Consider the following 23,655-nt stretch of genomic DNA (forward strand, 5'->3'; position numbering starts at 1 on the left):
TGCATCCTGTGTTACATTGAAAACTGACTGCATCTAAGATCTTTTATTCTGAAAAAGCACTATGGCAAGCTGTGGGCTAAATAATTATTCGGATGTAAAAACCTTCAGATTGGAAACAAACGGAAAAATGATTAAAAATTTAGACGATAAATGTTTCATTTTCTGATTAAATTGAACTATCCACAGCTTGTCATGGTCTTGTCATCTCGAGCAAAGAATCGAAAACGAAAAACTCCAACGTTCAGAATAGCCTTAAGAAGAAAAAAAATCAAAGGTTTAAGAGAAATTTGCATTGAGATTCAATTTTTTGCATGAGATGCAATAGTTTTTGGCGGGAAATCTTAAAGGAAACTTTGTTCAAATTTTTGGCGAAAAAGTTGCCAGGGGAAACTCTGTGCAAATTCGTCCAAATTTTCCCGCCAAAAGTCTTAGTATATATTTAGAAAATTTTTCTGAATACCTTTTTAATTTAACTGAAAATTACTTACCTAATTGACTTGTATTTTGAATAAAATTGGAACAAATAAAATGATTTATCAAACGAAACACAAGTTGTTTATGACGTTTCAGGTAGATACAGTTCTAACACATGAAAACAACAAGAAAATAAATCCAAACTTTATTGAAAATGTAGAAAATAAGATAAACACAATATGCAAAAAAAAAAAAAATCGGCGCATGCGTATTTTTGAGCACCGTATTTTTCTAAGTTTTTTGGCGGGAAAATCTGACACAATTGAACAGATGTTACTTACAGAATGAATAAACAAAAATGGCGCATGCGTAATTACAGACCCCGTATTTTTCTAAGTTTTTTGGCGGGAAAATTGAAAATGTTTAAACTGCCCATAACACGAGTCGAGCCGACAAAAAACCCTTCCAAATAGTCCACGAGATAACATCTGCTTACGTTTGGCTTTAAGTCTGCGATTTTGGTAAATTAATGCTAGCTTCGACTTGATACAATCTTGATAGCAATTCCCTTCGTCTGGATGGTAACTCTGATTAAATCTTTTCTTGTCCAGTCTTCTGTTTCATTCGCGATTGAATCATCAGTAATATTCCCAAGAAGTCTGCAAAAAAATGAAAATAAACTATAAATCAACAGCTGAATAGATCTGGAATTCTGAATCTTGCTTTTTAAGCGAAATGATTGAGGGTGGTTCACTCGCAAAAACCCCATCTTTAAACGTACTTAGTTAGACGAATATAATTCAATATTTAAATTCTCTTTTGTCATAACGCACATTAACCCTTTCACTCCCAATATCCCATTTAGTAATTCTCATTACTGTCTGCTCTACAATTGTCATGCTTTTGTCCATTTCTCTGACGAAGGGCTAACCCTCGAAACGTCAGCCTTTAAACTCTTTACGGTGGCTAATTTACGTTTTTAACTCAGTCGATAAGACTAAATTACCCAGTCATGATGTTAGTTTGATATCGAATCAACCTCTTATCCCCTGGTTGATATTTTTCTTTATCCTCATCACGTCTAATTGATATTGTTTCGATAAATTCTTTCTTGATCGCGGGTTAGAGGGTTTAATAGAAATGTAAACGATAACGTAAACAAAGCATGGATTTACAGAGAAATTCAACACTACTGCTGATGATCGTTCTAATATGTTGTCGAAAAGGAATTTAAGTTCCGCTTACGTCTGCCTCCTGCCAAACTTTGTAACTCCGCTTTAGCATTAGATCAAGTTCCCTGGAGATTTGGATAAAGGTCGCAGGAAGCAGTTTACAGTTTCTTTGCTTTGGTGAATACGTATTACCAGAAAAAAAAATGGTAATTAACAATTTATATAAAACGTCTATACCCTTATGGATAAACATTTTCCTTCGACTACGATTTTAATTAAATGTAATCACAAGCTCGAAATATCTTTTCATAGTAAACAGTAACACCACGAAAATACTCAAAGTTTGGACACAAAAAAGTCTAAATGGTGATTCAATTCAGTTCAATCATAGTGTCTCAGCGCATGCTCAATGTATTGTTCGCAAGTTAAATTTCTTGCGGGCTCATGATAACACTAAGCGGATTCCACAACAGGAAAGTAGAAAGATGGAAAGATCGAAATTTATTGTTTTTTTAGAGGGCACGGTAACGAATCTTGCAATCTGATTGGTTCTTTACCCGGTCAGTATTTTCCTATCTCTGCCCACGGGCCACGGTGACGCTTTCGTGAGTCGCCGAGTACATCCCAACTTTCGTTGTCATTTTTCATAAATATACCTCGTTTTCCGGCTGGGCAGTATTTTTAAGCAAACACGTCGGTCACTACCTCAAGCCGATAAATAACTTATGAATCCTCTCTTTTCTCTCTATCAAATCACTTTGGTTGACAGAAAAATATTGGTTCAGAATGAATTTGTATAAACAATAGTGTCATTACGTTGGTTGACAAGCGGCCTAATAACCGTCTGCAATTAATTTTAATCGTTCACAAAAAGTACCCAGAAAGTTGGAACGTGAGGTATTTGGTTACAGTTAAACTGAACGATGGAACTTTCATTCATTTAATATCTGAATTTTCTCGAGCAATTTGTTCATAGTGAAAGAGCGAGCGAAGTTTTAATTTAAGTTCTACAACAAATATACGCTCCTGGTGAGTCTTTCCAATTCCGTTCAATTTGGACATTTGTACCTTAAATTGCACAACAGAAATTGAAGGAATTTGAAGGATTCCCTTGTGTCTCGTTGGAGTGTGCCGTTCGAATTTAGTTTTTGTGAAGGAAAGATCAGAGTTAAACACGCCATTACAGCAAACAAACGAGCAAACTCTCACAACTTCAAAATAAAAAGATTGAATTTACTCACAATTAATTTCCTCGCCGTTTACTTAATGAACAGAGGTAAATATTCGTACATAAATGAATCGTCGATGAGAGTGAATAATACTTTCCGTTAGATCATTAACTGATTTTGAAGAAAACATTGTCGTGACAGTCCTTGCCAAACTAGTTCTGTTGGTTTTCAAATGTTCCTACGCTTTTCTTTTTCTTGCGCGCTCTCTAATTGACAGGTGTCAGATTGTGACAGATACTTGTAAAAATAATGTTTCAAAGTTTGTTTGGAAGCCTTTTAAATCACCTTTATCGTTACGGAAATGAAAATGTTTCGCTGAGGCATCTCTCTTAAATTTGCATCACCTCTATTTTAACTACCATTTACCCACTCAAAAATTGTTCAGTTTATGGAAGATCTTGCCGTATTTACGGCCATAAATCATTCGGGTTCTTTCGGAAAGAATTTCGTCAAGTTTAAAAACAATAAATATGTTATTTACCGGCTAAGGGTCGGTCCGTATGGTGAAAAACTGTGACCTCAGTCTTGAAAATGCTGCCCTCGGCCTACGGCCTCGGGCAGTATTTTCAAGACCTCGGTCACAGTTTTTCACCATACGGACCTCCCAGCCGGCAAATAACATATATATATTTATAAAAGATCAAAGCCGAATTCCCAAATCAACTGATGCACTGAAATGCAACCGTCAATTGTTCTAGCTGGAAAAATTACTACTATTTCATTTTTAGCTTAACAACCTTCGCGTTTTATTGAAACTTTATCAAGAATCTACCCGAGATTACAGATGAAATCTGCGAACAATTTGAAAAAAAAACAATTTTCTTTTGGTATGGCCTTTGAATTTTGGTTTTAAAAACAAACAATCTTTTTTTGTGAGATCGTCAAGAGCTAAAAAATGAATTTTTTAAATTTTGGCTTGTTTTGTTCTTTTGCTTTTTTTATAACTTAACAATTAAAAAAGACTCCGAGATGAGTGAAAATACGACCAGTTTTGAAAAAAAAAACAGGGCATCATTCTTATCGGAGAGGTAATAACAAGTTCTAGTGACAAAACTGGAAAATTCTAGGCTTGAAACGTATCAAATTTTGTTTAAGCCTAAAATGCCCAGGTATCTAAAAATCAAAATCCAAGGATTTAAATAAATGATTTAAATAGAAAAACCCTGCTTTAGAATAAGATGAGAATTCGAAAAAAAATTCCAAAAATTTATTGTCTTGAGTATATTCTCTGAGCCTCAAAAACCAAAACATTTTAAAATTGTGCTTTAATTGCGATATTTTTAATGAATGAAATTTTAATTTTAAAACAAAAAAATAGTCAGATCTATATACTTATCAGATATTTCAGTTACTAACTGTTGGAGCATACTCTTAATTTTATTCAACTCCTCAGGAGATAGGACATTCATCAAAAGGCTCAAAGTTATTCTCTTTGAATTGAGTAAAACAGTTCCTTATCTGTATCAGGTACAAATTTGTTATCATTCAAACGCCTTAAAAATTTCCATGCCTATTCACTCTCACTCTCTTCAAATTCAAAAGCTGGCTGATCTGTTGCTATGGTAATATAGTTGGCTATAACATGCACGATAATGTCAAGACATTCTTTCGACTCAGTTGTTTTCCATAAACGGAAACGAAAATGTTAGTAATGACCTCCCAAACCAAAAGCGTAGTAAACTAATGAAAACCACCTCAATAAGAGAAATTCCTGTCACTTTGCATCGCGCTTTGTTATGAATTTCGCATATTAGTTAAATCCAGAGTTGTAGTAATAATTAATTCATTTAAAAAAAAAAATCAAATTAACTCACCTTAATGGAAGGCATCCTGATTTTTATTCCTCCCCTGAATTTCTTGAATTCGAGACATTCCCATTCCGAGCTTGATAAGAGAGAAAATAAATCTTATAAATCCAGGAATACATATTTTTGGTTGATTGCTTTCTGTGACACTTAATATCATGGGCTAACTAGCATCTTCATTTCCCCCCCCCCTCCCCCCTCCCATACTATCACTCCTGAATCAAACATCAAGTCACGAGAATGAGGGAAATGATCGCCATACGGAGAAGCTGTGATTGTAAGACAAATTCTTCTTGTCAGTACCGTAGAGAATGTATAGAGAACAGTATGGTGAATATCTACATTGATATAAGTGTGCAAAGGGTTAAGTGTTCTAACAGATCTCTCCATGAGAGGTCACTTGTACTAAGTTCAAATCTAAGATGGAGAACCACCGTAAGATTGGGTTTTCTTTCCCAAGACTGGCAAAATACTGACCCAATGAGGGTTTGAAGCCAGACCTCTCGATCTGAGGCCTGGGCCGAGATATCTAGGATAGTAATAAAACTTTTGATTGATCAAGGCGTTCTTATAATCACTTCTTACTTCGGTGGCAGATGGGGTTAGGACCGAAAAAAGAACAAGTAAAACGACTTCAACGTTTAAAATACCATCAGGATAAACAACTGTATATTGTATTTAAATAACTACAGAGACGATAAAATTACAAAGAGGAAAAAGTTGTCGTTGCTGCCCTCATTGTCACGTGATTCAATAAGAATGTAATGACGTCATGTAATGGCGGCCGGCTGACATTGAGGACTGTTCTTGTACTTTCTTGTGTGTAGCATGCTCAATCTTTTAACATTCAATTCTGCAATTTTTTCGGGGGCAACAACGATAAACATAAACAATGTATTTCTATCTTAAATGTTTTTATATGAAGGTTTTTTACCTTGAAAACATCGAGGCAAAATGACACATTCATTGATCCTCGACACCGACTTTAAACCATTTGGTTCTGCAACCCTGAAGTAATCCACGCCAAGCCTTGACAGAACAGACGATGTCTGAGGTAATCGGTTTGCAATGAAGAGTTCCTAGGCTCTTAAGTAGCTGAAAAATAAGCTGAAATTTCTGGTAGTTCGAAAGCTCCTTCCACGTGCAAGATTACTCGCAAATATGAATATTGATTTAAAAAATACATTTGAATTTCAAATGAGCTTTTGGACTGAAGAGTCGCGAAAATTACCAGAAAGCTCTCGGTTTCTCTCAATCAGTTGTAAAACGAAATATATTGACTAGCTGTTGATTTAATTTTTAACTTCTGTTTCAGAAAGAGGTCAACGAATGAGGTCTAGCGTGCTAGCATGCTCAAAAGACTAGGCAAAATCCTTTTGCTTGTAGACTGTCTTGCAAGAAAGCTCCCAAGAGAGTCGTCTTCTCTTAATACAGTAACACACGGTGAACCGTTTTCTATACATGGGAACAAGAAATCTCTAGATAAGAGCTCTTCGATGACAAAGTCAGAGTAAAAACGTAATACTTCTAGAAAATTATCGTGATTTCTCTTCTAACTTTATTGCACACGATATTTTTACGAATTAAATTCATACATATTTTTATACAACAAATATTGAAATTTTCCACGAAATGCTCCTTAAGGTATTGGACAAAAGGACACGTAAAATGAGTTGAAGGTGCTGATATAACTATAAAGCGAGCTTTAACTAAGTGTCGCCTAATAATTGGCTGACAAACTCGCGCCATCTATTGATGTCACGTGTTTGTTTAGCGTTCCTATTGGTCGGCTGTGCTGTTTTCCTTTGCTGCAATTGGCTTGTAGAATAGCAATGGTTTCTGTTTTACAACACTCGCTTCAAAACTGCTCTATAGTGAAAAGCTATTGGAATCTTTGTTTTCCTCACCTCATGAAAACATAAGTGAAAATAAGGAGGTCCAATCCTTTCACTTCCAAGATCTAAATAATAATCCTCCTTATAATTTGTACATTTCTTTCCATAGGATTAGCTCTAATAACTTGGAGTAACATTGAATAGAATACCCTGGTTAATATTCCTATAAATTATCGTAATTGAAACGGTTAAAAAAAACCCTTTATTTTTCTTCGCCAAATATGGCTTAAGATTGGGCACAATTTCCTTTTTTCATTAGCTTCAATGGCTAGAAAAACCCCACGGAAATTTAATTAAATTATGGATACCCCTGCGGTAAACAGCTTTGTTTGCTTGAGACTATAAACCAAGAGCATTGCGGGGGATTGGATGAACCCCTATAAAATATCCCAAGGAACTGTAGTTTCTCCGACTCGTTTCCAGCTCACCGTCGCGCATGAACCATCTTGGAAGTCGGCAAGACACAATACCAGAAATATCTTCTGAAATGCATATTTCCTTCATTATATGTATTTTCAATAGTCTTTGGTGGAATTCAAATCCTCTTCTTAAAAATTTAATGTCAAATTATCTCCTTTACACGCTTAAAAGCGAATGGTTGATGTCTTTCTGCTTCAATCTGCGTTTTAACGTTTACCATTTACAGCTTTCGACACACGAATGGGCGGTTTTACCAGGTCAGCGTACTCCTGTAACGCCTCTCGCAAAGCTCGGCGGACGGGGGTGGAGTTACAAACGGTACATTCCACAAGACGCGGGTACAACTCAACGACTTGTTCCCAGATCTGCGCGTCCACTGAACAAAAAGAAAAAAACCATATTGGGTTTCACGAGCTCAGCTCTATCCTTAACGAAGAGTATTCACCTTAGAGGGGAAGAGAAGAATAATTGAACTTACCAACGGTAGGATTTTCCTTCACAGCTCTTTTCAAGGATGACAGCAACGTACTTATGGCTTTTATGACAAAAGACATCTCCGCCATACGCGTTCTGATGAATAACATAAGAATTTTAGTAAGTAACATTTAAAGTCCAGGGAGAAAGAGGGAGATGGATCGGTTACGAGTTCAGAATGCCACCATCAACTCTGCTTAGAGTCGCCCTTTGATGAACCACCGACGGCCAACGTAAAAGAGGCCGCCCCATGGAAATTTGGAGGAGAACCGTAGAAAGGGAAATGAGAAGGAGAGGCTGGATATGGTTCCAGCTTGACCAACAGGCGACAGAAATCAATGGCGTTCCATGTTCTTATGCCGGCGCATGGAGGCATGAAAAGGAAGAACTGACGACGTCCAAGCTGAATTCTGTGGGATCTCTCAGAGACATTTTACACTTGAGTGGAAACGGCAATCAGGGATGTTAAAATTCAGGTCGAACATGAAAGACAAGTTGTTACCTTGGTAAAGGGCATTTTCCGCTTAGTTTCTCATCTTCCACGTATTTAACAACAACGTCGCTACATCGTCTCAGTAGAGCGTCCAGCGCCAATTCTGACACCTTGCCGTCTACAACACAACGTAAAATGGTCACAAAAATCTCCTTTACTTCATTAACCCTATAACTCCCACGGGTGATCAAGACAGAATTTCTCCTTACAATATTAACACAACATCAAGCAGACAAGTGATGAGAATAAACAAAAATTTCAATTAAAGGATTATTAGTTAATTCAATACCAAATTCTCCGAACTAACATCATAGAATTGTATGGCAGACAGTAAGGAGAATTACATATGTGATCATGGGAGTGAAAGGGTTAAGGATCTTCCAAAAAGGTTTTGGCTCTATGAAGGAAAAACATCGAGGGAATTTACGAGTCCACCAGCTCATTTACCTGATTTGAACGGCAATAGTCAAAGGGATAAATTTCTACTCAACTAACTTTGTAACAAAGCAGAAATTCACCCATAATTATAGCAAATTTCAGACTGATGTTAATAAATTCTGAAGACGGCCGAAGCATTCTGAATACGGCTAGCCTATGTCCACAAAGATCACCCTAAACCTGCGAAACCTTGTTGAATATCATCGAAGAGCTAATACAACTATTTGCCCCAACAGGACGTCGCGCATTTGACTATTTCGTCACTTTCAAGATAAGAAAATGATGAACAATTCCTACCCGGCTGCTCTGCAAGTTGATCCACCTCAGATGTTCCGTTGACGAACGAAAACTGTAGCAAAGTTTCGAAACAAGACTTGGCAAACTCTTCACGAAGAGGAAATCCGTTAGCATCCGTCCCTGTCAAGAAATAAAAAAACATGAAAAAAAATCTTATTCATTGAATTAAATAAACCGCTAGAAAGACTAAAAGACGAAGGCGACCTGTTCACGAAATTCACGGCGACGGAGAACATTCTGACGTCTACACAAAATCAGCATCATGTTCCAAAGAACTGCCTCGGAAATTTGCGTAAAACGCATCAGGAGGAAGAGGGACTGCCTCAACCAAGAGTACAGCGAAAGGAAACGAAATCAAAGAAAGAAAAACGAGAAAATAAGAACGTAGTCCTTTGAAGTCTGCCATTTTGTTGGTTTACCTCATGATGTCAATTGATTTCAACACTTCGTAACCCACTTCAGTGCTGCCGCTCATAAAATATAATCCCTTTGTTTCATCATAACCAATCTTAAACCGAGTTAAGTTATTTGGAAAGTTTAACCAGGTTTCTATGAAAAACCATATAACTCGCTTACTGCGGCCGCAGCCAATGTAACGCAATAAAGAAAATCACGGTCTTCTTGACATGCCTGACCAGTGCTTAAATACACAGGAGATGCTGCTGATAAATTTTTTTAACTATTTTCATACATTCTCTGCGTCATTCTTTGAGAGAATTCAGTTAATGAGCTACGTACCGCTAAAAGTGGCGTCTGCAGCTGAGTGAATTGAGCCTCTGTTCAGGAGCGCCATCACTCGTGCCATGAAGTCTTTAGGCAGAGCAGCGGAATGGGGTAGAATCTCCTCACGGATCATGCGCAAAAGCTGTCGATCAAAATAAACCATGATTAATTTCCAAGTCATTGCTCCTGTAATATAACCCGTCTCTCCCCCCCTCCCCCCTTTAAACACTGTTTTCTTTTCACCTTGATGTCCAGTTCTTCATCTGCCTGATGCTGTTCCAGCGACTGATTCTCAGGGGGGGTCCTATAAAATTAAACATGCGTTTCATCACGGGGAGGTGTAGGGCTAACGTTTTATTAACTGTGATTACTAAGCTGTTCAAAGTCTTTATTTAATGTGCGTTGAATAGCTGGTTTTAGCGGTTTTGTTTCGACTCGTGGGCCATGAAATTTAATTCAAACACGCCTGGAGAAATGCACGCACTCCACATACTTGTCATTGCTGATACCGCGTTTTTGACGTCTTGCGGGATCGCCCACTCTTGTGCAAGGTTATCTGCCTTTTTGCACTTATGTCATGTTGTATGTTTTCCCGCGTTTGTAACGATTTACGCGCTTTCTCGCGCTTGTAAAGTGTTGTGTGTTTTCCTGCGCTGGCCCATTCACAAGCGTCTAACTTTCATTCAGCTACAGTGCTCTAGTTCTAAGATTAAAAACAACTTCCTCAAATCTACCTTAATACAAAACTAATGGAGAAACTTACATATCTGAAAAAAGAAAGTCTTCAAACGCTGAAGCTAATTCGTACCACATGGACCTAAAAGAATCTATAAGGACAAGCGAGACGTCAGTACTATTGAAGGGTAGGATTGGAAATACAATTTACAAAGATGACGCTGAGAGCACTATATGAACGACGATAAGGTTTTATCATATCCCATCTAAGCGGGCAAAACCATTTTTCTGAGAAGGGAAGGTTTTGGGGATAAAGGACGGGAGAGGGAGGGGAGGGTGAACATTGGAAAGGATTGAAGAGACAGTTCACCAAGATGAGACTGATTGTAACATATGAAGACACTGTAAGGTTTTACCACCGAACGTTTTATTACATAGATGTCTCAGGTTGAGATAGCCGTTTATGTTATGAGGCCGATCCCTTTTCTACGGGAGAGGGATGGGGGGTAAGGGGGGATGCGGGGTAAGGGGGGATGCGGGGGGATAAGAAGGAGGGCAGGTGAAATGAAACAAACGACCATAGGAGGAGGAGAGATGGGAAAAAAGCGGAAGGGGATAGTGAAAGGAGGGGAAAAAAGATGCAACAAAACGGCAAACTTGAGGGGAGGAGATGGAAAGGGATAGAATGAGGGGGGATTGAGAGGGGAAGGGATGGAGGGGGAGGTGGATTTCAGTCAATTCATATCACGGTACCTTGTCGTGAGAGAGCCGCATTGAGTCCTTTACGAATGGCTGTCATCAATGAATCCTCGGCTAGGACAGGGGAAACAAGTCAGACAAACCTGACGAGGGAGAGGGAAAAGGGAAGGGGATAGTGGGGGAAGGTTAAGGATGGGAAAACAGAATAGACAATTCTGAGGGGAAAGGGGGACGGGAAAATGAGCGAAAGGGGATGGTGGGAAAAGAGAATAGTGGAGGAAGGAGATAGTGAGGGAAGGAAATAGTGGGAGAAGGACATAGAGCGGAAAAAAAGAGAGTGGGGGAAGGAGATAGAGGGGGAAGGAGATAGTGGGGGAAGGAGATAGAGGGGAAAAAAGATAGTGGGGGAAGGAGATAGAGGGGGAAGGAGATAGAGGGGGAAGGAGATAGAGGGGGAAGAAGATAGAGGGGGAAGGAGATAGAGGGGGAAGGAGATAGAGGGGGAAGGAGATAGAGGGGGAAGGAGATAGTGGGGGAAGGAGATAGAGGGGGAAGGAGATAGAGGGGGAAGGAGATAGAGGGGGAAGGAGATAGAGGGAGAAGGAGATAGTGGGGGAAGGAGATAGAGGGGAAAGGAGATAATGGGGGAAGGAGATAGAGGGAAAAAAAGGGATAGTGGGGCAAGGAGATAGAGGGGGAAGGAGATAGTGGGGGAAGGAGATAGTGGGGGAAGGAGATAATGGGGGAAGGAGATAGTGGGGGAAGGAGATAGAGGGGGAAGGAGATAGAGGGGGAAGGAGATAGAGGGGGAAGGAGATAGTGGGGGAAGGAGATAGTGGGGGAAGGAGATAGAGGGGGAAGGAGATAGTGGGGGAAGGAGATAGAGGGGAAAAAAGATAGTGGGGGAAGGAGATAGAGGGGGAAGGAGATAGAGGGGGAAGGAGATAGTGGGGGAAGGAGATAGAGGGGGAAGGAGATAGAGGGGGAAGGAGATAGAGGGGGAAGGAGATAGTGGGGGAAGGAGATAGTGGGGGAAGGAGATAGTGGGGGAAGGAGATAGAGGGGAAAGGAGATAGAGGGGGAAGGAGATAGAGGGGGAAGGAGATAGAGGGGGAAGGAGATAATGGGGGAAGGAGATAGAGGGAAAAAAAGGGATAGTGGGGCAAGGAGATAGAGGGGGAAGGAGATAGTGGGGGAAGGAGATAGAGCGGAAAAAAGATAGTGGGGGAAGGAGATAGAGGGGGAAGGAGATAGTGGGGGAAGGAGATAGAGGGGGAAGGAGATAAAGGGGGAACGAGATAGAGGGGGAAGGAGATAGAGGGGGAAGGAGATAGTGGGGGAAGGAGATAGTGGGGGAAGGAGATAGAGGGGGAAGGAGATAGTGGGGGAAGGAGATAGAGCGGAAAAAAGATAGTGGGGGAAGGAGATAGAGGGGGAAGGAGATAGAGGGGGAAGGAGATAGAGGGAGAAGGAGATACTGGGGGAAGGAGATAGTGGGGGAAGGAGATAGAGGGGGAAGGAGATAGTGGGGGAAGGAGATAGAGTGGAAAAAAGATAGTGGGGGAAGGAGATAGAGGGGGAAGGAGATAGAGGGGGAAGGAGATAGAGGGGGAAGGAGATAGAAGGGGAAGGAGATAGAGGGGGAAGGAGATAGAGAGGGAAGGAGATAGAGGGGGAAGGAGATAGAGGGGGAAGGAGATAGTGGGGGAAGGAGATAGTGGGGGAAGGAGATAGAGGGGGAAGGAGATAGAGGGGGAAGGAGATAGAGGGGGAAGGAGATAGTGGGGGAAGGAGATAGTGGGGGAAGGAGATAGAGGGGGAAGGAGATAGAGGGGGAAGAAGATAGAGGGGGAAGGAGATAGAGGGGGAAGGAGATAGAGGGGGGACGAGATAGAGGGGGAAGGAGATAATGGGGGAAGGAGATAGAGCGGGAAGGAGATAGAGGGGGGACGAGATAGAGGGGGAAGGAGATAGAGGGGGAAGGAGATAGTGGGGGAAGGAGATAGAGCGGAAAAAAGATAGTGGGGGAAGGAGATAGAGGGGGAAGGAGATAGAGGGGGAAGGAGATAGTGGGGGAAGGAGATAGAGCCGAAAAAAGATAGTGGGGGAAGGAGATAGAGGGGGAAGGAGATAGAGGGGGAAGGAGATAATGGGGGAAGGAGATAAAGGGGGAAGGAGATAGAGGGGGGACGAGATAGAGGGGAAGGAGATAATGGGGGAAGGAGATAGAGGGGGGACGAGATAGAGGGGGAAGGAGATAATGGGGGAAGGAGATAGAGGGGGAAGGAGATAGAGGGGGAAGGAGATAGTGGGGGAAGGAGATAGAGCGGAAAAAAGATAGTGGGGGAAGGAGATAGAGGGGGAAGGAGATAGAGGGGGAAGGAGATAGAGGGGGAAGGAGATAGAGGGGGAAGGAGATAGAGGGGGAAGGAGATAATGGGGGAAGGAGATAGAGCGGAAAAAAGATAGTGGGGGAAGGAGATAGAGGGGGAAGGAGATAGAGGGAAAAAAGGGATAGTGGGGCAAGGAGATAGAGGGGGAAGGAGATAGTGGGGGAAGGAGATAGTGGGGGAAGGAGATAGAGGGGGAAGGAGATAGTGGGGGAAGGAGATAGAGCGGAAAAAAGATAGTGGGGGAAGGAGATAGAGGGGGAAGGAGATAGAGGGGGAAGGAGATAGAGGGAGAAGGAGATAGTGGGGGAAGGAGATAGTGGGGGAAGGAGATAGAGGGGGAAGGAGATAGTGGGGGAAGGAGATAGAGCGGAAAAAAGATAGTGGGGGAAGGAGATAGAGGGGGAAGGAGATAGAGGGGGAAGGAGATAGAGGGGGAAGGAGATAGAAGGGGAAGGAGATAGAGGGGGAAGGAGATAGAGGGGGAAGGAGATAGAGGGGGAAGGAGATAGAGGGGGAAGGAGATAGAGGGGGAAGGAGATAGTGGGGGAAGGAGATAGTGGGGGAAGGAGATAGAGGGGGAAGGAGATAGAGGGGGAAGGAGATAGAGGGGGAAGGAGATAGTGGGGGAAGGAGATAGAAGGGAAAGGGGATAGTGGGGGAGGGACATAGAGGGGGAAGGGGATTGTAGGGGATTGAGGGGGAGGGAGATAATGGGGGAAGGAGATAAAGGGGGAAGGGGATTGTGGGAGAGAAGATGGTTGGGAAGGGGATTGAGGGGGAAGTAGATAATGGGGGAAGGAGATAGAAGGGAAAGGGGATAGTGGGGTAAGGGTATTGTGGGGGAAGGAGATAATGGGGAAAGTAGATATTGGGGGAAGGAGATAATAGGGAAGGGTATAATGGGGGAAGGAGATAGAAAAGGAAGGGGATACACGGAGAAGGGGAAGAGAAGGGAAAAAAAGGGGAGAAAATATCGAGAGGAGAGGTGGATGAGAGGAGAAATGAGGAGAAGGAGATATTGGGGGAAGGAGATAATAGGGAAGGGTATAATGGGGGAAGGAGATAGAAAAGGAAGGGGATACACGGAGAAGGGGAAGAGAAGGGAGAAAAAGGGAGAAAATATCGAGAGGAGAGGTGGATGAGAGGAGAAATGAAGAGATGGGGATATTGGGGGAAGGGGTGGAACAAAGAGAACAAAGCAGACATTCTTGAGCGGACAAGACAGATTTAACTTACTCGTTACGGCAGCCAATCCACATACACGATAAGCTTCATGAAGTAAACAGTCATTTAAGTCAATTTAAGTCACGGTACCTGGTCGTGCGAGGGCCACATTGAGTCCTTTACGAATGACAGTCATCAATGAATCGACAGCTAGCTTCCAGGTGGACTGCGACGAGCAGCTGTACTTGAGACGAAGAGGATTGCGCAAAGACTGGAAACAGGGATCGTCCATTTAACATTTTTGATTTCATTAAGCAAAAAAAGAGGAAAGGCTCCATACAGGATCAATACAAAAATTGTAAGAATCCACAAAGTTCATAAAACCTCAGAACGAAAGTAAACCTCGTTTGTCCCAACTTGCGTAGCTGGCGGTTTTGTAGGCGCTTTGAAGACCGAGAATGCAAGCACCGAAGCCGCGAGAGGATTGGGACGGAAGATAGTGGCTAAGGCGCACACAAAACTGCCAGCTATGAAGGCCATATTCGTTCAGATTTGTCCAAGCGATTGTTTCATGAGGAAAGTAAGCATGAACTTTACGGCTTACAGAAAAAAAAATTGATTCCTTGACGTCTAAATAAAAATTAAGTGCAGTATTGCCGTTTGCTATTGCCAGAACTTGAAAGCAATGCTCAAATTCCCTCATGTTTGGAAAAGTTGCCCTTTTTTGTCACTGGCCTTTAAAAATAACTTCTCCCCAGGTTTTGTTCTATGTAATACGTTTGAAAAAAGCTTTGCTTTCTGTTTCAATCACTTTGTTGTACATCGGAAAATAACTACCTAATTCATAAATTTCCGAAGAAAATTTCATTATTTGTTCATTATTGAGTGAACCACATACTGATGATATAAAGAGATTTAAGAAGCTGATTGCCTTTCGTACCTTGATTATTTTCTCCAACACTTTTTCCTCTATAACAGCTGGCTCAGATAAACATTCCCCGTAAAGTACCACAACCATTTCCATGCATTTCTCCGAGAACGGAGTCAACGATAGAATAATCCATTCCTTTTTCTTCCTTCTCGAAGCCTCTGCATGAGACGAATCGTCAACTTTTGGAGGTTCTGTCGCATAATCGAAAAACTGCAGCAACAGTATAAAAAGTGTCGGATACATTGGTTGTTTTGAATCGTGGAGAACCGAGTTGGGAGAATGAGGCAGTGGCTCGCGCAAAATTTCAATAGCATCCAGAATAGCGTGTTGTAACGCTGTTAACACAGTATCCTGAAATGAAGGAACTAAAAACGGCGACTGATCTATATGTACAGGAATAGTTACAGAGGTCTGTAGAATTCGCGCAAGCTTCTGTAGATCAGCCAAGCCAAAACGGCTATATATTCTCATGAATAGCGAAGGAAAAATCTGAACTAAAGCTGCCAGGAAAGCTTGCGCAGGGTAAGTTCTAGCAGTAGTGATTTTTCCAGAAGAGTCCCTGCGAGTTCTGACGATATGTGCCTCTGACATGCTTGTTATGCCGATGTTGTACCAAGCACGCCACGCGTTCGTCCATAGATTTAAATCCTCGTCTGCTGCCTCACAAAACTTGGGTTTAACTTTAAGTTTAGCAGCTCCCTTTGCTACTCTTTTGTCCTTCCCGTTGTCTCCTGTATTCGAGGAATTTGCGCCAGCACCCTCTTGACTTTCTGACGAATCTTGAACGATGTCCTGAAAACTCTTGAGAGCCGCCAGTGCAACTTCAGCGGACTTGCTCAAAGCCGCAGACTCAATAAACTCCAACAAAAGCGCCCATGCGCGCGGGAACTCATCAAGGCCCGCTAAAATTTGGCGCCGGTTGTTAAACACACGCGCCACGCCACTGAGTGTCAGAACACGAGTTTCCGCCCACTGTTTTTCAGCGGTATCACGTGAATGGTGAATGAGGATTTTATTCTTTGAGTTTACTGCATCGCTCGGAGGAGGAACATCAGCTGCTGAAGTAGACATGGTTTTCACTTGTTCAAGCAAAGGAAACAACACCTGTTGGAAAATGAATACTACATTGTATGTCATGTCTTACATTCTCCATGGGAATGAGGTGAGCTTTGAGCGGACAATCAATGGAAAAAACCTCTCTACAACCCTTTGGGCACCAAGAAGAGGTTAATGTATAACATCTCCTTTCAAAACATTATCTGATATTACAGTGGAGAGAAAAGACAAATTAATCAGCTGGCGGAAGGGGGTGTTCACTTGACCCAAAATTAAATTCTCTTTTCTAACTGACGACTAAATATAAATGAACCAGAATGGAGAATTAGCAATTGATCAACAGATAACAAAGCAATGATTACCCTCCATAGAGCTGTGTACCACGTGATATTTTCCAGCAACGAGCCATGCGCACTAATGGTGGAGAACAGCGTTTGCCCCGCGCTTTTTCTGACGGCTGGCCTAGGGTCGACACACAGCTCACCAAGTTTGGAATACAAACACATCCACTGCCTGTCTGAGGGGGGGACGGGTTTGTCGTACTTAGCACTGTCATTTAAGGTCGTCTCAATGTCTTGCAACTCTGTGCGAATTTTTTCTCGGTGTTGTGAGAGAAAATCGGAGATATTCCACTAAACACGAAGATAAAGAATTAAAATTACAAATTTTTCTGATTTTCAACAAAACCTGGTGCTGTTACGCTCATTTCAAGGGAAGTTTTAGCAACGAAAATTGAAATGTTTCTTGTGAAAATAAAGGCAAAGGAAAAGACTCAGAAGTAACTTAAAATACATGCATAAAAGAGGGAATCGAGTTGAAAAACAGGGAGAACTAGGAAACAAAAAAACAGGCCAACAATTGGTCAATTTTGATTAATTAAAAGTCTGGCATGGCTTCGAGGCTAGGGGGAATAAAACAAAAGAAATTAATTATTCATCCCTCAATTTTGGTGTGATTCCATTTGGTTTGTTCCCCCGAGCCTCGGAGCCAAGTTTGAATCATAATATATCAAAAATGGCCTATTACACTAAATAAGCAAACAAGGAAGAACGAAAAAGCTACCATACTAGCAAGACACGAACTCTACCCCCTCCCCCTGCTGTGTCGTGAAGTGTCGTGAAGTGTCGTGAAGTGTCGTGAAGTGTCGTGAAGTGTCGTGAAGTTTTCGTGAAGTTTCGTGAAGTTTCGTGAAGTTTCGTCCGGGGTGAAGAAAGGACCAATGGGAGTGAAGTGTCTTGCCAAACAACACACTACAATAAAATAACCATGGCTCTGGCCCAGATCGGTAACCTACCAACAGACCAATGGCTGTCAAGCTAATGTTCAGCTCCTGAGGCTGGAGGCCAAATTTTCCCGCCACATCTACTACCACCTTGATGCACGTGCAAGGCATCAAGGGAAGGAAATCGGTCACCACAAGCTGCAGGCTTTGGAACGCCACGCGAATAAGACCTTCCCTGTAACAACGTGGGAGAAGAATCGACGTATTAGTGCACCTTAGCATAAGGCAACTGGTTCTACGCTGTTAGGGCTCCACAACCAAAAGGATACCCGATTGTTAAAGTTTTCATTTTCTCCATAATAAATCACTTATAGGTGTTCCTGTAGTCAGTACAGAACACATTATAGGCTACGGTAAAGGTGCAATTTCTCTGCGTTTTTCCAGAGAGCAATGTACAAGCGCGAGTAAAGCACGAGGCAAACGTGAAGTGGGAGTGTCGTGCGAGAGAAACGGCGTCATTTTTGCCCCAATCCTCGCATTGTACGTTACTCGCGCTTGCCTTCACTAGCTTGAAAAACACACACACAAATTAGGCCCGCTCAACAGCTGCCGGTAACTTCTATAATATAGCCTATCCCTAGAATTCCAATTCTTCATCAAAGTTATCTACATTTTAACATATTCACATTGGCCAAACAAGGTCTACAATGTTCGCAAAAAAGAACAGTAGAACGATGCAGGTTATCTAAGTCAACAGGCCATGAAATATAAAGACGTATCTCACCCTTGTTGATTAGTGGCTGCCCCTATAACTCCCAACACACATAACCAACCCTGACCAAGATTTTGACCAGTGGAGTGAAGAATCTGTGGACAGTAAACAAGGATTTTATTTAAACTTTATCCTTGCGCATGATTCCTTCACTTCTAGACTACACAAATGACTGTAAAATGCATAAGAACTTTGTAAGGATTTGTATCATCTTCTTTCGGGACAAACTTTCTAATCTTTAGTTCGAATTTTTCGGAAACATGCCCCGATACTTCAAGAAAACTGAAAGCTTTTTCCTTCCAATTTTCTGCTAATAGATAAACGCAGGTGAATTCGCCCATGTCAGAAAACGATTTGCTGGCACCTTACCGAGCATTCAAATGGCTGATGGAAATTTATTGCGACCGTTCATTTTTGAACACAAGTATGTAAAGGATATCAATAACTTTACGGTTAAAGGTAAATGAATTTAATTCGAGGTTTCTACGTTAAAATGTACCAGACAAGAAACATTTAGCCACAAAACAAGATTGGCATTCAACGATAATATAGAGCAATACCCTCACCTGCAGAACACATTCCAATTGTTTATAGCGAATATCAGAGAAACTTATAGTGGACATTTCTTGGAGTGGACCCAGAAGCATGGACTGTAATTGCTGTGGAAGAGGACAGAGGGAAGATAATAACGTAAGTTTCCGTTTTCCCTATGACAGCAACACCACAGACGCTGTACAATCATAGTTGATCTATGACAAGAACCTGTCTGAGTGTCTGCCATTGTCTATCCATGTGTTTGACTGGTTGACTTAACGATTCGTATCGAACTGCAATTTTAAACTAAGTAATCGGGGATTGCATTGGTTTTGCTTAACTTCGCTATATGATTGGTCCAGAGAATTGCGCCACTTTCTCAACCAATCAGATTCAAACCTAAAGCCAAATGCGGTTTCCCGCGCTTCAAGCAGTTTGCTTGGTTTTTACAAAGAGGTCTCATTGGCTGCTTGTGATAATTTCTTTTCCTCTAATTAGCCATGATTACTTCAGATTTGAGAGTGTCTATCTCTGTATTAAAATTAGTTGGCTATCAACTGTAAGTTGATAAAGATTGGTACACTGCCATAGATTTTATAAGATTCCGACCCTTAGACCTTCTTTTTTCTTTCCCAGTGTCCATCCATCCGTTCACCATTCAGAAGCAAACGAGTTGAATGATCTAACACTGCTATACAACGAGGCTGGCCTATAATATCTACCACGTGACTTACCAAGTCTTGTTTCAATGGTGGATCGTGGTCATGCGTCAGAGCTGAGCGAACCAATGACGTCACCGCCTCGGCGCCCCATTCTCTCATTTTAGTGTGAGGATGCTGGCAAACCTTGAAAAACAAACAAAAAACAAACAGACAAACTTATATGCCATGAATGGTGGTACAGGCGAGAAGTAGCAGACAGCCACAAAGGACCTACAGAGGTAAGGGTTGGAAAGACAACTTCCGTTTTTTCGTCGCAGTGAAAAAACTTACCTCCAACAGATGTGCGGTCAGCGGTTTCCACAAAACGCGTGCGCGGTGAAGGTTATTTAGGCCTGTTTCTAATAACTTAGCAACGGCGAAGAGAGATGGTTCCTAAAATGAACGACAATAAGTATTATTTCGCTTAGATTGAACAAAACAAAGGAGACAATAATAACCTAAAAGGAAAAAGGGTGGCAACGAATGGAGAAGACTGTCAAGCACTTAGAAACCCCGGCTGAACATTTCAAGATTGAAAATCGATCGAACTAGAGCCATGAAATTTACTCTAAACTTTTCTGTTACCTTGTTGCTTTGAGCTTGTTCCATGGATGTAGACGACAATCTACAAAGTGCGTCTACAAGATGATGGAGGGCTACGTCATCCAGGTATCTAAAAACATACGAAACAATCAAAGTTCCCGAATGAATCCAGTCGAACTGTAGCGAGTTCCTGCGATTTGAGTTTGGATACCTTACCAACTGAGCTATAGAGGACGTGTTGACGAGAAAAGGCCACGGATAGGCCTGCATAACAACTATGCGTTTTATTTTTCTCGGAAAGCCTTTGGAAATCGGAAAAATTTCAGTGAAGATGAAAGCGAACATTTCGCGATTGGTTCAAGTATCGCATCTGACTGGTCGAGACGGTGGAGGGAGTTTCCTGAACCGATAAAGAAGCGAACTAAAGCAAAGCAAAGCAATGCCAGACTATGTTCATCACTCGACTAAAAATTGCTCCAATGCGAAATAAGTAATTTTTCTACGACAACGTACTTAGATGTTTCAAAGAGTCTTGATAAGATTGCAGCCAAGACTGGAAGTTCAGCCATCATTGTTTGTGTTATAACCTGGAAGAGACAAAGCCAGCCATTAACAGAGTCACAAATGACTTTTTCAGCTGTGCATGAAAACTACGATGAATAAAAACTGACGAAAGCTACTTAAAAGAAGAGATAACCTTTCTATGAAGCAGCGCAAAAAATTGGATTACTTGCCACAGGAAATGAATGACTTGGTTTCATATTCAAATTTGAAAATAAAAGGGCCCGGTTTTCGTGCACATCAGATCCCTTTGAAAACCAGGCTACGATATTTCATTTGTTGTTTTTATTGCTGCTGTTGCTGTTTTTGTTGCAATTTTTTTGTATTTTTGCGTCGTAAAATCTGACGTAAATCTTCGTATAGCGATGGAAAAATGGGAAAATACTCACTAGATACTAGATGAAAGAATCAACATCTAGAGAGGTAATAATCAACGAAAAAAGGACGGAGATGGCTGTGGATTAAGGACAGCGAGGATTATCGACAAGGATTCCAAATAAAGAACTAGAGAAACTTAAATGGTGATGAGATTCCAAAGAAAATAAACATTTTAGTCGCTTGTGATCACAATCCCTTCTTTACAAAATGTACTTGTTACCAGATTAGGGGCCTCGCTCGCTGGCATGGCTTTGAGTGTTCCTCCAGTTGATGGCTTGAGACCCAAAATCCAGGTAAGATGCTATTGAGATATAAATTGTAGTTTATTTTGTTCAACATCTCTTGCTTTAAGAATAAATGAGACCATAAATTTCCATTCGTGAATTCAGATGAAGTATCATACAACTTCCAATCCTCTTTAAATACATTTTGTTTTCCCAACGTGGTAAGTTACCATAACAACCCTTAAGCTTCTCAGAAAAACCCTTAAGTTCAGCCGGCTATGTGATCCAACACATAGCTTTGGGTAAAATTCAACAACAACAAAAAAGATTGTATCGTTGGTTCAGAGCCACCTAAATTTGCAATAATCTACGTTTCGTTTCTCACTCCTTTGACTTTCATTTTTTCATTTCTCATTCCTCCATTTCTCGTTCGCTCATCTCCCATTTATTCACTTCTCATTCTTGAATTCTCTTTCCCTCACTCATAAATTCTTCTTCTTTTTTTCTTTCAAATCTCGTCCGTTATCTCTCATTCCTTTTTGTCTCATTCCTTAGTCTCTTGATCCTTAATTTCTCAGTTTTTGAGTCCGAAATTCATCAATGATTCTTGTCTCACCTGAAGCGTGGTAAGAACCATGTGCCACGCTGTACCCAGAATTCCACCGTGACAGTGAGCAAGGCTCAGTAACGATCGCATACATTGGATGTTCTTCGCTGTCAACTGGAAATAAATACACCATTAGTTTCAAGGTAATCACCGCCGTCTGTTCAGCCTACAGGCTCTCGTGTTTCGGTTTCACCTTAAGTTACATTCGCCTATTCCACCATCGGCAGTTGGTTATGAAAAAAGTTATTGACACCCCTCTTTGTAAATGATTGCAAATGTCAGACTTAAGAAGTTTAGGCTGTAGTTCAAATACATTATTGCCCTAAATGACTAGAATGACGTCATTAACCCAACGTTTTTACTCACCGACACTGGACCATGACTAGAGCCAAGTGGGGTCCCTGTGACCACAGCACCAAAACCAGTCTCCCCTGAGTTGGTCGGTGATTTACCCAGAGCCCGGTGATCTCCTCCTTGAGGATCCAAGAGAGCCTGAGACCCACTAATTGGCATCTTGACATAAGAAACCTGTGCGGTACCAGAGTGGGGATTGACTACTGTCAGGGTGTAGTGTGGGGGCAGTGCTGCCTTGCAAAGTGATGTGATAAAAGCATCTCTTGGAGTTGTAAGATTCAATATACCACAGACGTTGGCGTAAAGCTGGTAGGATTTTAGAATGGATTCCGTGACTGTTTCATCATTGCTGCAAGACATTTTATCGCATCAGCACTGACAAAAACCTTTTACTTCCTGGACGTGATCCAATTAACGAATACATTAAATATTTCCTGTGGCTTTTCAGTATTAGTAAAAATCGACCAGTGTTCTATTACAAATGCCGTCATGTGATTGGTAACGCTACTCCCGAATTATTCCGTGATAGATGATGAGTGAAGTGAGTAGCCTAATTATGTGCAGTTATGGACCATAGTGAATAAAATCACGAGCCCGTCTTGTTCTTAACGTTTGAACTAGTGGATCTATACTAAAACAATTAAATTATGCGCTCTAAATTCTTATGCGGGAAGTTGATTTAGGCTAAGGGATCCCTCCAGAGAGGTTTTCTTACCGCTACGATCGGTTTATGCGTTTTCCAATCAAAATATTGCGCGATTCAGTACCTTGCTTCCAATAGTAAAGAAAGTGACGCCAAAATACCACACCACGAGGCCGACACCATCTCCTGAAATAAATCTGGAGCCTTTGATCCTGAAAAATGAATAAATAAAACATTAAAATTCAGGAAAGGTAACGTTTTTGAATTATTATTTGTCATTTTAACAGTTCAGGTTTTCTTTCGTTCTTTTTTTTTCTCTGGGCAAATTTGTCCTTAACAAATGACAGCTTTTTAAAAACGATTCTTAGCTATTTTCATATGCAAGCTACATGTGTACTCAAGTTTAAATAGTATTCTTCCCGGCATACATATCGGTCAAGATTCGATTACTATCATAGAATAGTTAACAGTTGACTGTCGTAAAACCAAACCCAAAGTAATCACAACAGCCAATCATTACGAAGGTTTGCGACATCATTAGCCAATCAGGACTGAAAGTAAGAACAAGGAGAATCGCAGTCAAGTCATGACTGGTTTTCATTTAGCGTTTGATTGCTTTAGAGCATGGCGCCAGTTTTCTAGACCAATCACAAATGGAAGTAAGTCAAAACCAAAGAACTCCCGCCTCACCGTTTCGACTTTTGAAAATTACTTTAAAAACCAGCAAAGTAATCATCTCATTGATTACTGCCCTAAATGGTAAAAACAAGCGCGGTGACTAATCGATATCATCTAATGCACGCTCTAACATAGCATTCCAAGGTGTATACAAATTAGA

At 41.3% G+C, this 23,655-nt stretch overlaps 1 protein-coding gene and 1 long non-coding RNA gene across 3 annotated transcripts in view; both read right to left on the minus strand.

Moving 5' to 3' along the window:
• Positions 1 to 934: 934 nt before the first annotated feature.
• Positions 935 to 5,696, minus strand: LOC113678535 (uncharacterized). The gene is made up of 3 exons (XR_016186531.1): positions 5,555 to 5,696; positions 4,630 to 4,699; positions 935 to 1,073 (listed from the first exon to the last, which is right to left on the minus strand). It is a non-coding gene; the product is annotated as an uncharacterized LOC113678535 (long non-coding RNA).
• Positions 5,697 to 6,155: 459 nt separating this feature from the next.
• The window catches only part of LOC113678523 (protein MON2 homolog), a 31,249-nt gene continuing 13,749 nt past the window's right edge, over positions 6,156 to 23,655 (minus strand). Inside the window, exons 12-33 of one of the 2 annotated variants that reach the window (XM_089206183.1) lie at positions 22,942 to 23,029; positions 22,187 to 22,523; positions 21,830 to 21,934; positions 21,210 to 21,290; positions 20,564 to 20,637; positions 20,093 to 20,180; positions 19,799 to 19,900; positions 19,541 to 19,651; positions 18,839 to 18,931; positions 18,285 to 18,367; positions 17,573 to 17,735; positions 16,641 to 16,910; positions 15,232 to 16,326; positions 14,442 to 14,562; positions 10,789 to 10,848; positions 10,124 to 10,187; positions 9,604 to 9,664; positions 9,376 to 9,502; positions 8,638 to 8,757; positions 7,912 to 8,020; positions 7,414 to 7,505; positions 6,156 to 7,311 (exon numbers count right to left, since the gene is read on the minus strand). In XM_089206183.1, the coding sequence (XP_089062309.1) occupies positions 7,142 to 7,311; positions 7,414 to 7,505; positions 7,912 to 8,020; positions 8,638 to 8,757; positions 9,376 to 9,502; positions 9,604 to 9,664; positions 10,124 to 10,187; positions 10,789 to 10,848; positions 14,442 to 14,562; positions 15,232 to 16,326; positions 16,641 to 16,910; positions 17,573 to 17,735; positions 18,285 to 18,367; positions 18,839 to 18,931; positions 19,541 to 19,651; positions 19,799 to 19,900; positions 20,093 to 20,180; positions 20,564 to 20,637; positions 21,210 to 21,290; positions 21,830 to 21,934; positions 22,187 to 22,523; positions 22,942 to 23,029 (3,614 nt within the window). In that variant the 3' untranslated portion in view covers positions 6,156 to 7,141. The remainder of the gene's footprint in view (positions 7,312 to 7,413; positions 7,506 to 7,911; positions 8,021 to 8,637; positions 8,758 to 9,375; positions 9,503 to 9,603; positions 9,665 to 10,123; positions 10,188 to 10,788; positions 10,849 to 14,441; positions 14,563 to 15,231; positions 16,327 to 16,640; positions 16,911 to 17,572; positions 17,736 to 18,284; positions 18,368 to 18,838; positions 18,932 to 19,540; positions 19,652 to 19,798; positions 19,901 to 20,092; positions 20,181 to 20,563; positions 20,638 to 21,209; positions 21,291 to 21,829; positions 21,935 to 22,186; positions 22,524 to 22,941; positions 23,030 to 23,655) is intronic. The other variant, XM_089206184.1, reaches the window with a different exon arrangement.

Source organism: Pocillopora damicornis, chromosome 5, assembly GCF_964200805.1.
Source record: "Pocillopora damicornis chromosome 5, jaPocDami1.2, whole genome shotgun sequence".
Taxonomy (NCBI): Eukaryota; Metazoa; Cnidaria; class Anthozoa; order Scleractinia; family Pocilloporidae; genus Pocillopora; species Pocillopora damicornis.